The sequence below is a fragment of the Coloeus monedula genome (genome assembly GCF_965178545.1).
Source record: "Coloeus monedula genome assembly, chromosome: 2".
In the NCBI taxonomy this organism is placed as follows: Eukaryota; Metazoa; Chordata; class Aves; order Passeriformes; family Corvidae; genus Coloeus; species Coloeus monedula.
Genome location: NC_138782.1, coordinates 109,174,951 through 109,189,505, shown reverse-complemented (window position 1 = coordinate 109,189,505; position 14,555 = coordinate 109,174,951). Strand labels below are relative to the sequence as shown.

Here is a 14,555-nt window from a genome sequence, read left to right as displayed (position 1 = left end):
CAATTTCCTTAAAACTGTATTTTAATCCTTTGCAGAGGAGGCACAGTGAGTTGGCTTTGGGTAGCAAGATTTTCATAGCAGGGGGACTATAGGGGTGGCTTCTGCGAAAAGTTGCCAGAAGCTTCCCCCATGTCCAACACCCGATACCAGCCAGCTCCAGGACAGACAGACAGACTCACCGCTGGCCAAGGCTGAGCCGATCAGGGATGATGACAGCATCTCTGAGATAACAGAGTTAGGAAGGGGGGAAAAAAAGCCCTATGCAACTGCAGCCAGGAGAGAGCAGAGAGAACGTGAGAGCAACAGACCTGCAGACCCAGGGTCAGTGCAGAAGGAGGGGCAGGAGGTGCTCCAAGCACCAGAGCAGAGATTCCCCTGCAGACCGTGGTGCAGACCATGGTGAGGCAGCCATGCCCCTGGAGGTCCATGGGATCACAGAGATCCACCTGCAGGAGGATCCTTCACCAGAGCTGGTGGATGTCTGAAGGAGGCTGTGACTCTGTGGGAAGCCTCTGCTGGAGCAGGCTCCTGGCAGGACCCAGGACCCCAGGAGCCCACAATGGAGCATGTTTGCTGGCAGGACTTGTGACCCTGTGGGGGACCCATGCTGGAGCAGGCAGTTCCTGAAGGACTGCATGCCATGGGAGGGATGCACACTGGAACCGTTTGTGAAGAGCTGCGGCCTGTGGGAAGGACTCACATTGTAAAGGTTTGTGAAGGACAGTTTTCTATGGGAGAGACTCCACACTGGAGCAGGGGAAGAGTGTGAGGAGTCCTCCCCTGAGGAGGAAGGAATGGCTGCAGCAACCATTCTCTGTCCCCCTGTGCTGCTGGTGGGGAATAAGTGGAGTGCAGGAAGAAGGAATGGATAGGGGGAAAGTGCTTTTAAGGCTTTTAAGTGCTTTTAATCTAGTTTTTATTTTTCATTATTCTATATTGATTTGATCAGCAGTAAACTAGACTAATTTCCCCAAGTCAAGTGTTTTTCCCATGACAGTCACTGGTGACTGATCTTTCCCTGTCATTGTCTTGATCCCTGAGCCTTTCCTTACATTTTCTCTCCAGCTGAGGAGGACACTTGGCATCCAGCCAGGGTCAACTCAGCACATAAGAGCACAGGAGCTGCAAAACAATGGATTACCTCATGCTTCACCAGAACAGCGCCAGTTTCACAGAATACTCTGACTTGGAAGGGACCCACAAGGGTTCTCAAGTCCAGCTCTTAGGTGAATGGCCCATAGAGGGATCAAACCCACAACCCTGGCATTACTAGCACCCTGCTCTAACCAAATGAGCCTTGAGAACCTGAAAGTTAGGAGCTGACAGACACAGACAGACGTAGGAACCAAAGTAGGAGCAGATTTAATCAGTAAAGCAAATAATCAGGTGATGTGAATTACAGGTTCATAATTAGAAGGATAAACAGCTGAAAAAGGGTTTCATCAGTATAAAGGTGGCAGCCTTTCTACTTAACCCAGAGCTAGAAAGGTTTTGATTTCTATGCAAATCTGAGAAAGGAGATTTTTGTGTGGTGCTGTAAAGGAAAAAGCACTTAGAGGCTGAGCAATGGAGCTGAACCTGGTGCAGAGGTGAGAGCTCTTTGGCTGCTAAATATAAATGATCTTACTTAAGATGTTAAATATATTGACTTTTCTGGTTTACCGTCCCTGACTCTCTAGTGATGACTAAGGAGATCCCATTTTCTAATTTCCTAGTCTGGAACTGTTGCTCTAAACTTAAGACTAGTTTAATATTCTGATGAGAACTTTCTGAGCAAGAAATTTGTTACATGTTTTCAAAGTTGAAATTGCTCCTAATTCCTGTCTTCTCTTACAGGCTATTACTAATAGGAATATTATTCTCTGAAGTACGGACTCAAGAGAAACCAGGTAATGCTGCTAGAAACTGATTTCACATCAGTTTCCAGGCTTTTCCATGGGTGATAGCTAGGCTTATGTGTATATTTCATAAGAGTCTGAAGCTCTTGTGGCAGCCTTACCTGGGTGTTTTTCTGAGAAAATTTAAACATACAGGGATTTGTTGGAAACTGCACTCTTTAAATTTACGTGTCACTATATTAAGCAAATGTTTCTACCTTTCCTCATTCTGGTGACAAGTACTGATGAATCAATAAGGACTTTATTCTTATTTTCTTGAGTGTAGTTGTTGTTAGTCACCATACAGCATGTAAGAGCTATCATATGTTAACTCAGCTGGCAGCTAAGTACCAGGCAGCTGTTTGCTTATTCCCTGTCCCCAGTGGAATGCAGACAAGACTCAGGAAAAGGCTTGTGGATTGAGAACAATATTTTAATAATGTGAACCAAGTAAAATATGATAATAATAATTATCATCACAATTTTAATTTTTAAAATTATAAAATGCAAGAAAAATTTGTGATGCACAGTACAGTTGTTCATCAAGACTGATGCTCAGTCTGTCCCTGAGCAGGGATTGGTGTCTCCCAGCCAACGCCCCCCAGTTTATATGTAGGGCATGACACTCTATTGTATGGAATATGCTTTTGGCCAGTTCAAGTCAGGTGTCCCCCCCTGTGCTACCTCCTGGCTTCTTGTGCACCTCCTCCCTGACACAGCATGAGCCACTTGGAAAGTCTTTGACTCAGTGCTAAACACTGCTCAGCAACAACCAAAACTTCAGTGTGTTATCAACATAATTCTTGCCTTGAATCCAAAATACAGCTCTGTACTAGCTATTAGGAAAAAAATGAGCTCTAACCCAGCCAAAACCAGGACAAAATATAAAGATATCAGTGATTTGACTAAGAGGAAACAATAATCTTAGCCAAAAGTGCTTCCTTAAAAAACAGAGCTGGTCCTGGAGCAGCAGGTGCAGAGAGGTGTTTCTAGGGCTGTCTGCCCTGCTCACAGTGGGTCCTGTATAAAACACATTAGCAATTCCCAAAGATCAAAGTAAATAGATACTGGAGAAGGTTTTATCTAGCTTGGAGCAATTATATAGCTTCTGCACTGAATCTGGTTGGTAGCTTGGAGTATGGGTGGAACAGGGTCATGCTCCCCAGCATCTGTCTGATTCTCCTTAGTGTGATCATCTCTGATGTGGGAATTGCATCACTAGTTAAATTCAGGCTACAGTGCTGAACCCTCTAGGAAAAAGAATCCTCTCAGGTCTTAAAACATACCATTATTGTAAAAGGTCTAGTTGGTGTTAGCTCATGATGCCATACAAACTCCTATTTGAAGCAACAAACCCCATTTATTAGAAGTTTGTGTTAAATTAGAAGCTGCCTCTGGTCTCTAGACCTACACATAGGACAGTTTGTACCTGCCTCCTGCTTGTAAGAGGTTTGGGAGCCAAGCCATGGCCTGGTGTATGCAGGGGTGATAACTTGGGACTGGAGCTTCTCAAGCCATCACCTTTGCTCCTGGGTGGTCCTTTCCCAGCATGAGCCAGCTGCCTTCTGGTACCAGTACTTGGGCAAGTGACCAGGGTAGGCTGATGGACAGCTTATGTGGCTGCTCCCCACCCAAACTGGCTTTGGGCTCTTCTTATGAATAGAGGGGTAAAGGTGGAGGTTTCTGTTTATTTTGTGGTCTGTTTGTAGGGATTTATTGGTTGGGATTTTTTTTGGTTTATAGGGTTGGAGTTTTTTCTCTTTTCAGGAGTGTGTGAGACTTTCATATTCTATTTTATTTTATCTGGGATGTTCACACTGGGGCAGCCAATGTAGTACCTTTTTGACCCTGTTCCAAAATCCTATTTCCATGACTGGTTGTTGCAGGTAGCATTGCCAAATCATCAGACACTGCTACTACTAGGATACTAATTTGGGGGCTGGATTTCGCCCTGGAATTACTGCCAGTATAAACACAGCCTGTCACACCTCCTGACCAGAGATGTATGACTGTCATAACACTGACTTTATAAAGCAATCTGGGAAGTAGCACATTTGTTTGTATCTTATTTTCAGTCCCCTCCTTACCAGCCTTTCAATGTATCCAACACAGAACCCGTGAGTTCAGAGTGCTTGGGGAACCTTCTGAGGATAACGCTGAGTGCAGAATACTTTGAGAACAAACACTTATCTCTTTCTGTTGTTGGTAAGTTGATGTAGAAGAACGAGAGAATTACACACAGTGAAATGTTTAAAATTCTCTGAGGTGCTTCTATACTAGAATTCCCTGGATTATTCTACTATTATAGAGCTTAGTAGGTTAGATTTCATTGTCAGTAAAGATAGCTTCTACCTTGATTTCCATATAACCTATACTATAGAGTTGTATTTTGGTAACTTAGCCATGATTAGACTTGATTTTGCTATATTTGGGCTCAAATTGAAGTGTACATGGTAGCTTCTAGGCATGTTAAAGCTAGTGGATTTTCTTTGTGATAAGAATGTTTTATAGTAACTGTACACACTACTCTGAAAATTCACTAGCTGAAGCTGTCACTACATTACTTATTTTTGCTCTAGTGGCCTTTCACCTTCTTGGCTTCAGCTTGGTGGAAGCATATACTTAATGAAGTTTAAGAAAAACTAGCTGGGCCCTCTAGCTATGGACTTAGTAGCCAGCAAGTGGTGTGTTTCTGTGAAAAGCATCCCAGAATGCCCTGGAAGGGCACAGTGATATTGATTTTGGGCTATAAACACCTGCTATAAAATGTAAATTTGGCCTTGAAAAAGGTCTCTATGCCATCCATTTTTCTAGAAGGTTAAACTTGTGTCAAAACCTACTTAAAATGTGCTCTTTGCTCAGGCATCTTCAGTCATACACAAAGACACTTTGCAGCTGAGATACATATATCTTACACCATAAAGCAATTATTTTTGGAAGGAAAAAGCCCAAAACAACTAAAACACAAAACAACAGAAAGCTCAAAATCATAAAAATGGTTTTTGCATACTGAAAACATCCAAGCTAATCTTTAGTGTGTTCACCATCCTGGCAGATTGTCTCCTAAAGAGACTCTGCTGGGCAGGCATCAGAGAAACGTGAACCTGTGCCAGCCACAGTCAGCGTCCGCATGTTGCTGTTGCCATCTGTCAATCCTGGCAACTTTGACACTGATGACCCATCTGACTGTTCTGTGCTTACTGATCCCCCTTTAGGATTTAACATCTTTCCATGTTGGTGGTTTTAGGGTTTTTTCTGTCTCCAGTCCTTCAGCTGCAAGTGTTCCCTGTCCCAGTGTGCTGGTAATCTTACCTTTCTTTCTTTCTGTAGACTCTATCACAGCTCTTTCCCCACTTTGCAATTCTCTGAGCCCAGGGGATGCAGCTGGGCTGTATCAGAGCAGGTTTCTCAAGGAGTTTTCAGAGCAGGAATTACACTTGTTAATACAGCTCTTTGATGTTTATTTGTCTGTAGATCAGTCTAGCACAGCCTGGGAGCTCGATGAGGCCATGGCAGCACAGTGTGGCTATACAGTAACTTACAGCTCCTGGGGTATCATGGAGTTCCGTGCTTCTGCACTGAGCTGCCATTCTTGCTTAGAGGTAAGTCTGGGACAGACACTTTGACTACAGTGCTCTTGTACACTGACTTTATGTGAGAAATGACCAAATTATTGATGGGCATTAACTGAGATGTCATAATGTCTTGCGTATTTATTAGCAGAAAATAATTTCTTTTTCTTCTAATGTATCCAGAGGTCTGAGAATATTCCATGCTACTGCCATTTGGATGGCCTACAGATGAACACATGAAGTATATCACAAGTGCCCTTGAAGGGCAACTACTTTCTTGTGGATAACTATAGGGAATTCTATCTGGCAGCCATGTTGCACTCTGCCCTAACAATATTTAGTGTCTGGAAACACATCAGGGTAAAAACTCAAGCTTTGGTATGTGGCTCACTGCTACTATGCCATCAAACACAAAATCAGCTATAGCTTAGGTGTGTTTGGTCTGGTTTTTTCTTATTGTACACTTCTGAGGCTGTGCAGAAGGAACAAACCTGCTGCCCAAAGTATTTATTTTGCTGTGTATATATACACCTACATGCATATATCTTGTATAGTTAACGAAGTTGAAAGTGATAATGCTTCAGTATGGAGTTGCTCTTCTGTGCAGAGGCTGGTGGGTGTGTTTTGTAATTTACTTTTGGGTCACAAGGATAGGTGATGCCCAACTAGGGAAAAATCAGTCTAACGAGCAAATGCTCCCTTTGTCCATGCAGAAAGATGTGTTCACAGTAACTATACAAATCAAAGCATCTCCTACTTCTGATATGAGCAATGCTACAACTCATCTGAAAAGTGCAAGTTGCCACTATGGTCCGTGGAGCCCCAGAGAGTTAATATGTGGAAGTAACTACATGGAGGTGAGTACTTATGGGACAGTGTTAAAATAAGGAGGTAAGTACTGCAAGGAACTCCTAGATTGTTTCTAATACATATTCCTAGAATCTAAGCAGCTTCAGACTGCCCCACCATGAGCAGCTCATGAGTGAGTGCACAGTATGCATCTTGAGTGATACATTTATATCATGACTGTAAACCTATATTAGCACTAATAGCTAATCAGGCTGTGAAAAGGTAATCAAAGGGTTAAGCTCATGGATTGAACCCACTGAATGTTGCTGCAACAAATCTTATTTGAGACAACAGAGAGGTATGCTTCCTGAGGGAATTTTCCCTGCTGAATTTGCTGGGGAGGAGTGCAGAAGGGGAAATTGACTCCTTTTGGAAGAGGACATGGGAGTCAAGAATAAACTTCTGGTCTTAACTGGAAATAGAAGTTAGAAAGGTGGAAAATAAAAAGAAACTGAAGTCAAGCAGACTATAGGTAAAGCACCAGGCATGGTGACATCTCCATCTAGAAAATGCTGGTTTCCCTTGGAAAAGGCCTGTAGAGTGTTGAAGACAAGGAAACAAGTGCTATCCACAAACCCCTTACAGATGCTTTTTCCCTTCAGGTTTCTGTCAGGAGGGAGGTTCCACAGACTATAAAAGACTTTGTTCAAGATGAACCTGAGGACTGGACTTCTGTATTTCCAGGGGTAAAACTATTGGTTTTCTTCCTAATAAAAGCTAGTGCTACCTCTGGCCCAACCATCCTTCTATTCTATAACCACACAGTACTTTCAAAAAGTGTTTATTCCTAAGTAGGAGTAGAAGAACTTCTGTACTAAGTGGTTTTAGTATATTTTTGTAGATTAGATGTACAGACGGCTGTCTGTAGGCTGTGTCTCCAAGAAAGAAATCAAGTCTTCCCCAGGCAAGGGACTGTGCAAAAAAACCCAAAACTTCAAGACCCCATGGCCCAGAATAGAACAGTGAAGAAGCTTTTTTCTTCTTGGACTCTGTATGTGCAGAGTCTGCAGCAGCACAGTAGTGCCATTAGTTATTCTCTGATGCCCTTAATATGAAATGTTTTCTGTATGCATGAGGTGGGAAAAGCTGGAAGGGTAGCCCACTAGCAAAATTTAAAGTAGGGGAACAAAACTGCTGGGAAATTCAGTACAGTAAATCATTCAATGTAGTAAACTTGTTACTTTGAACATCATATTTAAACTATTGATGAATTTCACTGAGTAGGCAAAAGAAGAAGCCTCAATATGGCAGGTAGTGTTTCATCAGCCAGAAGAAAAAAGGGCTCTGCTTGTGAGCAATGCTTGGAGTGCAGGCTATGGACTCAACACCACAGACTCCAGGGTTCTGCTGCGAGTGCCACACACTGCTGCCCAAGTTCAGCTGGTCAAGGTTGGTGTGCTCCTTCTGGCCCAGCAAGCTGCCAGGCTGTGCAGGTGTAACCAGGTGTCTTCCTACAGGATCAGGGAATTACCTTTTCTGTGCTGAGATCAAGTACATTTTACAAATACCAGTGGGTGATCCTGATGGTGGATACTGGTGTGGCATGTCCTGTAGGTAAGGAGGGTGGTACCCTTCTCCAATGCCAAAATGTACAGGGATAGACTCATGACTAATGAGCTGACAGCTTTCGTGCTTTGCCCCTAAGATGGTGTGGACTACGCAAACAAAACAATCACCTGGACCGTCCCAAAGTATATTCCACCTCTCTCTGCTGGCGTGACTAGCTTTAAGGATGTGCTTGTGGAAGCTGGTGTGGATCTACGCAAACTCTCTGCCAAGGAAATGGCTTCCAGGAAATATGTGTTGTTGAATGAATTAAATGCAATTATGATGAAGATTCCAATAGGTGCAGAAGGTGGTTATTACAAGGTCAGTGACTTATATTAGGTGTGAGGCAAGCAATATTCTGGGGTTTTTGTTTGTTTGTTTTCTGATGAGGAATATTTCTTTATCTTGTTCCTTTCAAATGAAAGATGGAAGTGAGGGAGAACAAAAGGTTTGTTAAAAACTCCAGAAGTCCTGACTAAAGATAGCTTTTGAAATCACCACTTTATGAAGAATTTCTTCTCTTGCAAACACAGACAGAATCCTCCACAGAGCCATTGATTTGTGATTTCCTCAGGTTAACACGGAGCTTTCATCTATTAGTCCTGATGTATGCTCCTTAGAGACAGCTCTAACTGGACTGTAAAGCATGCATGGGTTCTGTTGTATTTTACAGAGACCACTAAAAAGAATGGGAATAACCCATTAGTCCAGCAGACCATGTGCTCTTGGGATGGGCTGAGACTACACATGTAAATCCAGTTGTTTGGTGTGGACTGAGTCCTGGGCAAATGTAGCAACTGCACTTCTACTGAAGTTGCAGGAGCAGCCCTTTCACTGTGAAATAGTCCCCTGCTGCTTTGAAACTTGGGGAGTGGGAGATAATTTTCCAAAGGAAGTATTGAGATAATCTAAGCAGGGATACAAGAGCTCAGGATTCCTTAGTAGAAAGGGCAATTGGTTGGCACTGTAGTTTTAGCTGACCTTGAAATGATCCAACAACTTTAATGCAAAATCATGCCATACTAAAGTGTGCTGACTTGAAATTCTAGACTTCTGTGAGTAATGGACAGCTTGGGGCAAAATACAGCATCAACCTGTTCTTGGAACACCAGTGGGAAGACAGCAAATGGGGGCTAACCAAACATACTATCATCAAGGAAATAGAGACACCATTTGAACAAGTAGAAGTTTCTATAACAAATAGTAAGTAGCTGAACATCAAATTTACCAAAGGTTTTGGTACTGTTAAGAGCTTAATGCTATTTTTCCTTTTCAGATTTAAATCTGAGTGCGAGGCTAATGAATGTGACAGTGGGAACATTCCTCCCAGATGTTGAACTTGTGAACTTAACCATTGAGGGGGTTGCTGTGGCTGTACCTGAAGTTGTTCAGCATGGCTACCTAATACACAGGACCAGATACACTAATGGAAGCCAAGCATACATAATTCAAATCCCACTTGATGCACCAAGTGTTAAAAAAGAGGTGTGTACTAAGACACTGCAGCATCCCACAGTATAGAAATGATGATATCACTTGGTGATTTTTCCTGTCTAAATATGATTTTCCTAGTACATGAGAGAGGCCATGAGAGCATACACCCTGAATGTCACACTCACATTTGTCACCCATCCATCAAGTGAGACTTTTGTCATCCCAGTCATTGCACTGTCAGCTGTGAAAGATGCAGGTAAACTTTGTGGAACTTGAGCAAAACTGTACCAAGCTGGCTGTGAACTCTGCTGTGAACTGGATTAATTTCAGCCAGGGATACTGCCAGTCCCAAGGGGCTGTATTAAACCAATGGCAGCTGGCTGAGTCTCGGCTGTTTTGCAGTACTGCCCAGCGCAAGAGGGTTTTGTGATGGGAGGAACCTTCATCTCATTATCAGTCATGGGAATGTGGACCAAAACTGGCTACCTTTCATCTCAGACTGGCACTTGACCCCAGAGGGTGCACAGAAGTACAACTACAGTCTGAGGGACAATGGCACTCACCTGGCAATCTCTGTCCCTTTCCTTTCTTCCCACGTGAACTATGAGGTAAGGCTGCCAACATGTAGCAATTGAAAGACATGATCTAGCTGTGAGATGTCAACATGACACACTATATTCTCGAAAGCAAAATAAAACTTCTTTGAGATAGTCTTCAAAGGTGTGATGGAGGATTGTGTTCTGCCCTTGTAAGAAAACTTTTTTTTTCCTTGGTTAATTTTTGGCAGAAATGGGCAAGGAAAGAAAGAAACAGATTCTGCATTTACTTTAAGGCTGAGCATCTTTAATGACAATTATACATGCAATGCAGTTTGTAGTGAGTTCTATTGCAAAACAACTGAAAAAGCTCACTGTGTGAGCTTCTGGATTAAAAAGATACATCCTGTGGGTTTGACTTTGCTCAAGCACCATTACCTTTGGTTAGTGATAACCTGCCCTCTTAGATTTTGAATGCTTTAGTTGAACAGGTTGTGTTTATTCTCTTGTTTAACCTGTGATTGTCATCTCTAGGGCTTTCATACCTCTGCAATAAAGACTTCATTCTACTTGACCTTGAAGGATGGCCTCACCTTGGCTCAGAGGAGGGATTTCTCAGTCTCCTGCATATTTTCACCTTCAGAGCTAATACGTAATAGCATGTTGGGGCTGTTAATGCTATTTGAGTTGCAAAACTAAATCATGCAGTCTGAAATGTTTCTAGATTTTAGAGTTCTGTGGCACTCTATTTGCTTGTCAGGTATCCTACCAGTTAATATGCCACAAGGCAAGCCAAATTAAATATTGGAGTGACTATGCTGCCTAGTACAGGAATGGGGGAAGGAGGTGGGAAAGACTACTTCCCCTCACACCTCCAAAATCAAGAAGCTTTTTTAAAGAGTTTTTGTGGTTATTTTGAGAGTTGAATGAGGTGGGGGGATTTGGTGGAATGTGGGGAGAATCAGCATATAAATTAGTCATTCTAAAGCTATTCATCAGTATTATGTCTACTATCTTGGCTAGAAAAATCCCTTTGAAGAGGGTGAGAGCTCCTTGTGAGCTGCTAAAAACTTTTCAACAAATCCATGCAGAACATCTTTGTTGTTAGGCTACAAAAGCAGCTTGAATCCTGATATTTCTGAAAATATATATTTCTTTCAGAGTGCCTGCCCAATGGCAGTGTGATTATTACAGCAATAAAACTGGTAGGTGATGAAGACCTGGACACTGCTCTGCTTGTCTTGAGGGACAGACAGTGCAAACCCAGTCTGGTGACAGAGAAGACAGCAACCTTCAAGTTCAATGTGAACACTTGTGGAACAAGTAGAAAGGTAAGGACTTAGCCACGTGAATTTTACTCTGCATTGGGGTAGGGTTTATTGCTAGACGTGGCAGAGGTTCAGAGGTGAGCAGAAGCTACATGGAAGTCATAGCTGAAACCAGCACAGTAGTACATCTATACTCTTTTTCTGAGCTTACTAAGTTTGGTTGAGAAAAAGTTCTTATTTTGTAAGAGTGGTTTTTTTCAAGGTCAGAGGTGCTTTCTGAAACTAGCCTTCTGTTTGACACTTCTAAATTGTTCAGTAGTGGGCTTGGATGCAAGTTAATGCTGGTGAGATATACTTGTATGCCTTGCAGAAGCTGGCTGGATGTTGCTAATGACTATGTAGCCAAAGACTGGTGTGGGTACTGTTCCTCCACCAAATACTGTACAAATAGAAAACAGGCAAAATAACAAAAAATCAGAACACGCCTAAATTCAGATCACAATAAATGCAGCTTACTTCTGCATTGTTGCATCTCATTCTACTAACTGATTCAGTAAACAGACACAGCTGTTTTTCTCAGGACCCATGCACTCCCTTTCTAGGGTGTTCTGTCATATTCAAGCTAATAAACTTTCTTCTTGACCATGGCATAGCTGTTAGCTGTGGTCAGCTTTAGTTCAGTGGGCATTGGTCTGCTGGCTGGTAATTTCTGGCCATTTCTAAGCATACTCTGCTCAGTGCAATCTTCCAGTCAAGTGGAGGGATGTAGACATTGTGCCAAACACAAATCAGACTCTAATGGGACTCTCCTGTTTGTAATGATGTACACCTTTCAGTTCAACAGCACAACTATGACGTATGAAAACGAGGTACTCTATTTCAGACCTGGCAATGATACACCCATATACCAGTAAGTGTCATTCCCCATAAAAAGCTTGTACATGTTATTTTTGTTGTTAAAAATCTAATGCTAAACCTATTTTCTCAGACTGAAATTCCTCTGCTCGTATGCAGTCGAGCAGACAGTTGATGCCAGATATGAATCTAAGAAGAGCCCACCACCCAGTATTAAACCAGGGTTTGGCTGTCTCACTCTTTCATTGAAGCTTTTCAAAGGTAACATTTGAGTTACTACTGTAAGATGATGCCTCTGCCAGCAGAAAGGGCTGACTGAAGCCTGAACCAAACACTCACCCTGACTGGAGTGGCCTTGATTTTTCCCTTCTCAGTTTCTATATTGAGACAATTTTGAATTAAAATCTTACTCTAATGCATTTTTGCAAAAGGAGTGTCTCACTTCTGGATCCTCAGAGCCAAGGAATACAGTTGAGATTTTTGCTTTCATTGCTGATCTTGCTTTCTTGCCATTCTATCCCCATTTCTTGACATTCATATGCTGTCCCACGTTTTACTATTACAGTGCTGGAGCAAATGGTAGTGGGAAAAGGAGTGAAGCAGAAAGTTCATGAATACTTACTCCATAAAGAGGAAGCTCTAACATCAGTACTATCTTGCAGAAAAATCCTATTCAGAGCCCTACCAGGAATCAGAATACCCTGTGGTAAAATACCTGAGGGAGGCCCTGTATTTTGAAGTTGAGCTGCTCCAGCCTAAAGATGCAAGACTGGACCTAAACCTGGATAACTGTTGGGCTACAAACTCCCAAAGCCAGGACAGCCTTCCACAGTGGCACATCCTCATACATGGGTGAGGAGGGCTTCTTTCCTCTTTGGTAACTGTTCAGCACAAGGTGCTGTACCTCAGGTGGGAAGAAAGGGGAAGAGGTCGAAGTCATCTTGGATGCAATTGCTGCTAGGCTGTGGGGCACATGTTGGTGTCAGCACAGTGGCTGTGCCTTCTGGGGGCAGCAGGTCATGTGAGTGGCCAGAAGTGCTTCTAGCTAACAGTTCTGGCTGGAAAGAAAAAACAAGCAACCCTGACTGTGGCCAAAGGGAGGGATCATGAACTGGGGAGACTCTATTCATTCCCCTATGGCCCAAGGAAAATGGAGGGGGAAGCTCCTCAGTATTTTGCTTCTTTGTTGTGTTTGAAGATCTGGTTGAAGGTTTAGATTAAATACATTTTCTCTCACTTTCCCAAACAGGTGTGAAAACAACAAAGACTCCTACAGAACTGTCTTCCACAAAGTTAATTACAGCCTCAGAGCAAAATTTCCTCAGCACCTAAAGAGATTTGAAGTGAGGATGTTCACCTTTGTCCAGGGTACATCCCTGTTACAAGAGCAGGTGAGATGTCTCTGTTCTATCTTGAGCCATTAGCAGTCCTGACATGCAAGCCCGGGGTGGTGCATGCAGCCAGTGCTGTGTAAGGGCTCAGCTGGCCACATGCTGCCTGGGGCTGTTGGACACCTCCTTGAAGGAATAGCACTCTGGCAGGGGTCATAAAGACCAGGCACTTTTGTTTGGGTCATAGAACAAAATTATAGACTCATTCAGGTTGGAACAGACCTCCAAGATCATAATGTCCAATCTTTGATTACCGTCATGCCCACCAAATAGTATTGTCAAGTGCTGCCTCTACTCATCATTTGAACACTTCCAGGGATAGTGATTCCACCACTTTCCCTGGGTGTTGTTCCAATGCTTTACCCCTGTTTCAGTGAAAAAACTTTTACCTAATATCCAACCTGGTGCAATTTGAGGCCGTTTTCCCCTTGTCCTGTCACTAGTTGCCTGGGAGAAGAGGCCACCCCCCACCTTGCTACAACCTTCATATCCTTTGGGGTCGGTATACATGGGGTTCCAAATAAGACTTCCCTAATCTAAGTATTCTTGTCTTGTAGTTGTATTTCCACTGCAGTGTGGTGATCTGCAACACTAAGCAACAGCCTTTAGATGCTTTTTGTCCAAGGAGATGCAATCCTGGACACAGACTTGGTAAGAAAAGAAACATGTCTCAAGTCTCTCTTGAGTCTTGCTCAGCAATTTGGCATGTGCTCTCATGAGTGGTGTCAGGTCTCAGAATTCTAGTCCTAGAATATGCTGTGCAGGGACTTAAAAGCTGAAATGTCTTACAGCCCACAGTGCACATCCACATGGGCAAGTGTCTTCTGGACCAGTGCTTGTTAGGAAGAAAAACAATCAGGAGAGGTTGGTGTCAATCTTAAATTATACTACTGGAACACCAAGTGTACTGCTGCTGCAATATAACGGACTTGTGTGTACCTCTCTTCTCCCTGCAGATTGAATGCACTGACTTCTGACAGACTAAACAAGAACTACTTTGGTTTATGAAGTTGCAGCTGAGTGGCCTAAGCAAGCATAGCCTTCAGCCTAGATTCACAAGTAAAGTAAATTAAGTAGATCTGTTTCTGCAGTATCTACAGGAAAAATAGATTGGCAGTGTCTACCGAGAAAAGGGCCAGCTAACCACTACTGGGTGTAACTCTAAGTTAAATTAGTGTTGTTCTCTGTTCCTCTACAGCATTAAACTCTTTGTTCATCTGACCTA

General features: G+C 42.8%; 1 protein-coding gene across 1 annotated transcript; it reads left to right on the top strand.

The window, feature by feature from the left end:
- Positions 1-410: 410 nt before the first annotated feature.
- On the top strand, positions 411-14,291 carry LOC309570149 (uncharacterized protein; the record flags this gene model as incomplete). The annotated part of the gene is made up of 20 exons (XM_082276776.1): positions 411-479; positions 3,953-4,082; positions 5,352-5,479; positions 6,163-6,306; positions 6,901-6,984; positions 7,523-7,693; positions 7,762-7,852; positions 7,944-8,167; positions 8,896-9,049; positions 9,123-9,331; positions 9,419-9,536; positions 9,683-9,888; positions 10,351-10,468; positions 10,978-11,147; positions 11,921-11,994; positions 12,073-12,200; positions 12,602-12,791; positions 13,189-13,330; positions 13,888-13,981; positions 14,287-14,291. 20 exons carry the CDS (start codon positions 411-413, stop codon positions 14,289-14,291), a joined length of 2,649 nt encoding a protein of 882 aa, XP_082132902.1.
- Positions 14,292-14,555: the final 264 nt, after the last annotated feature.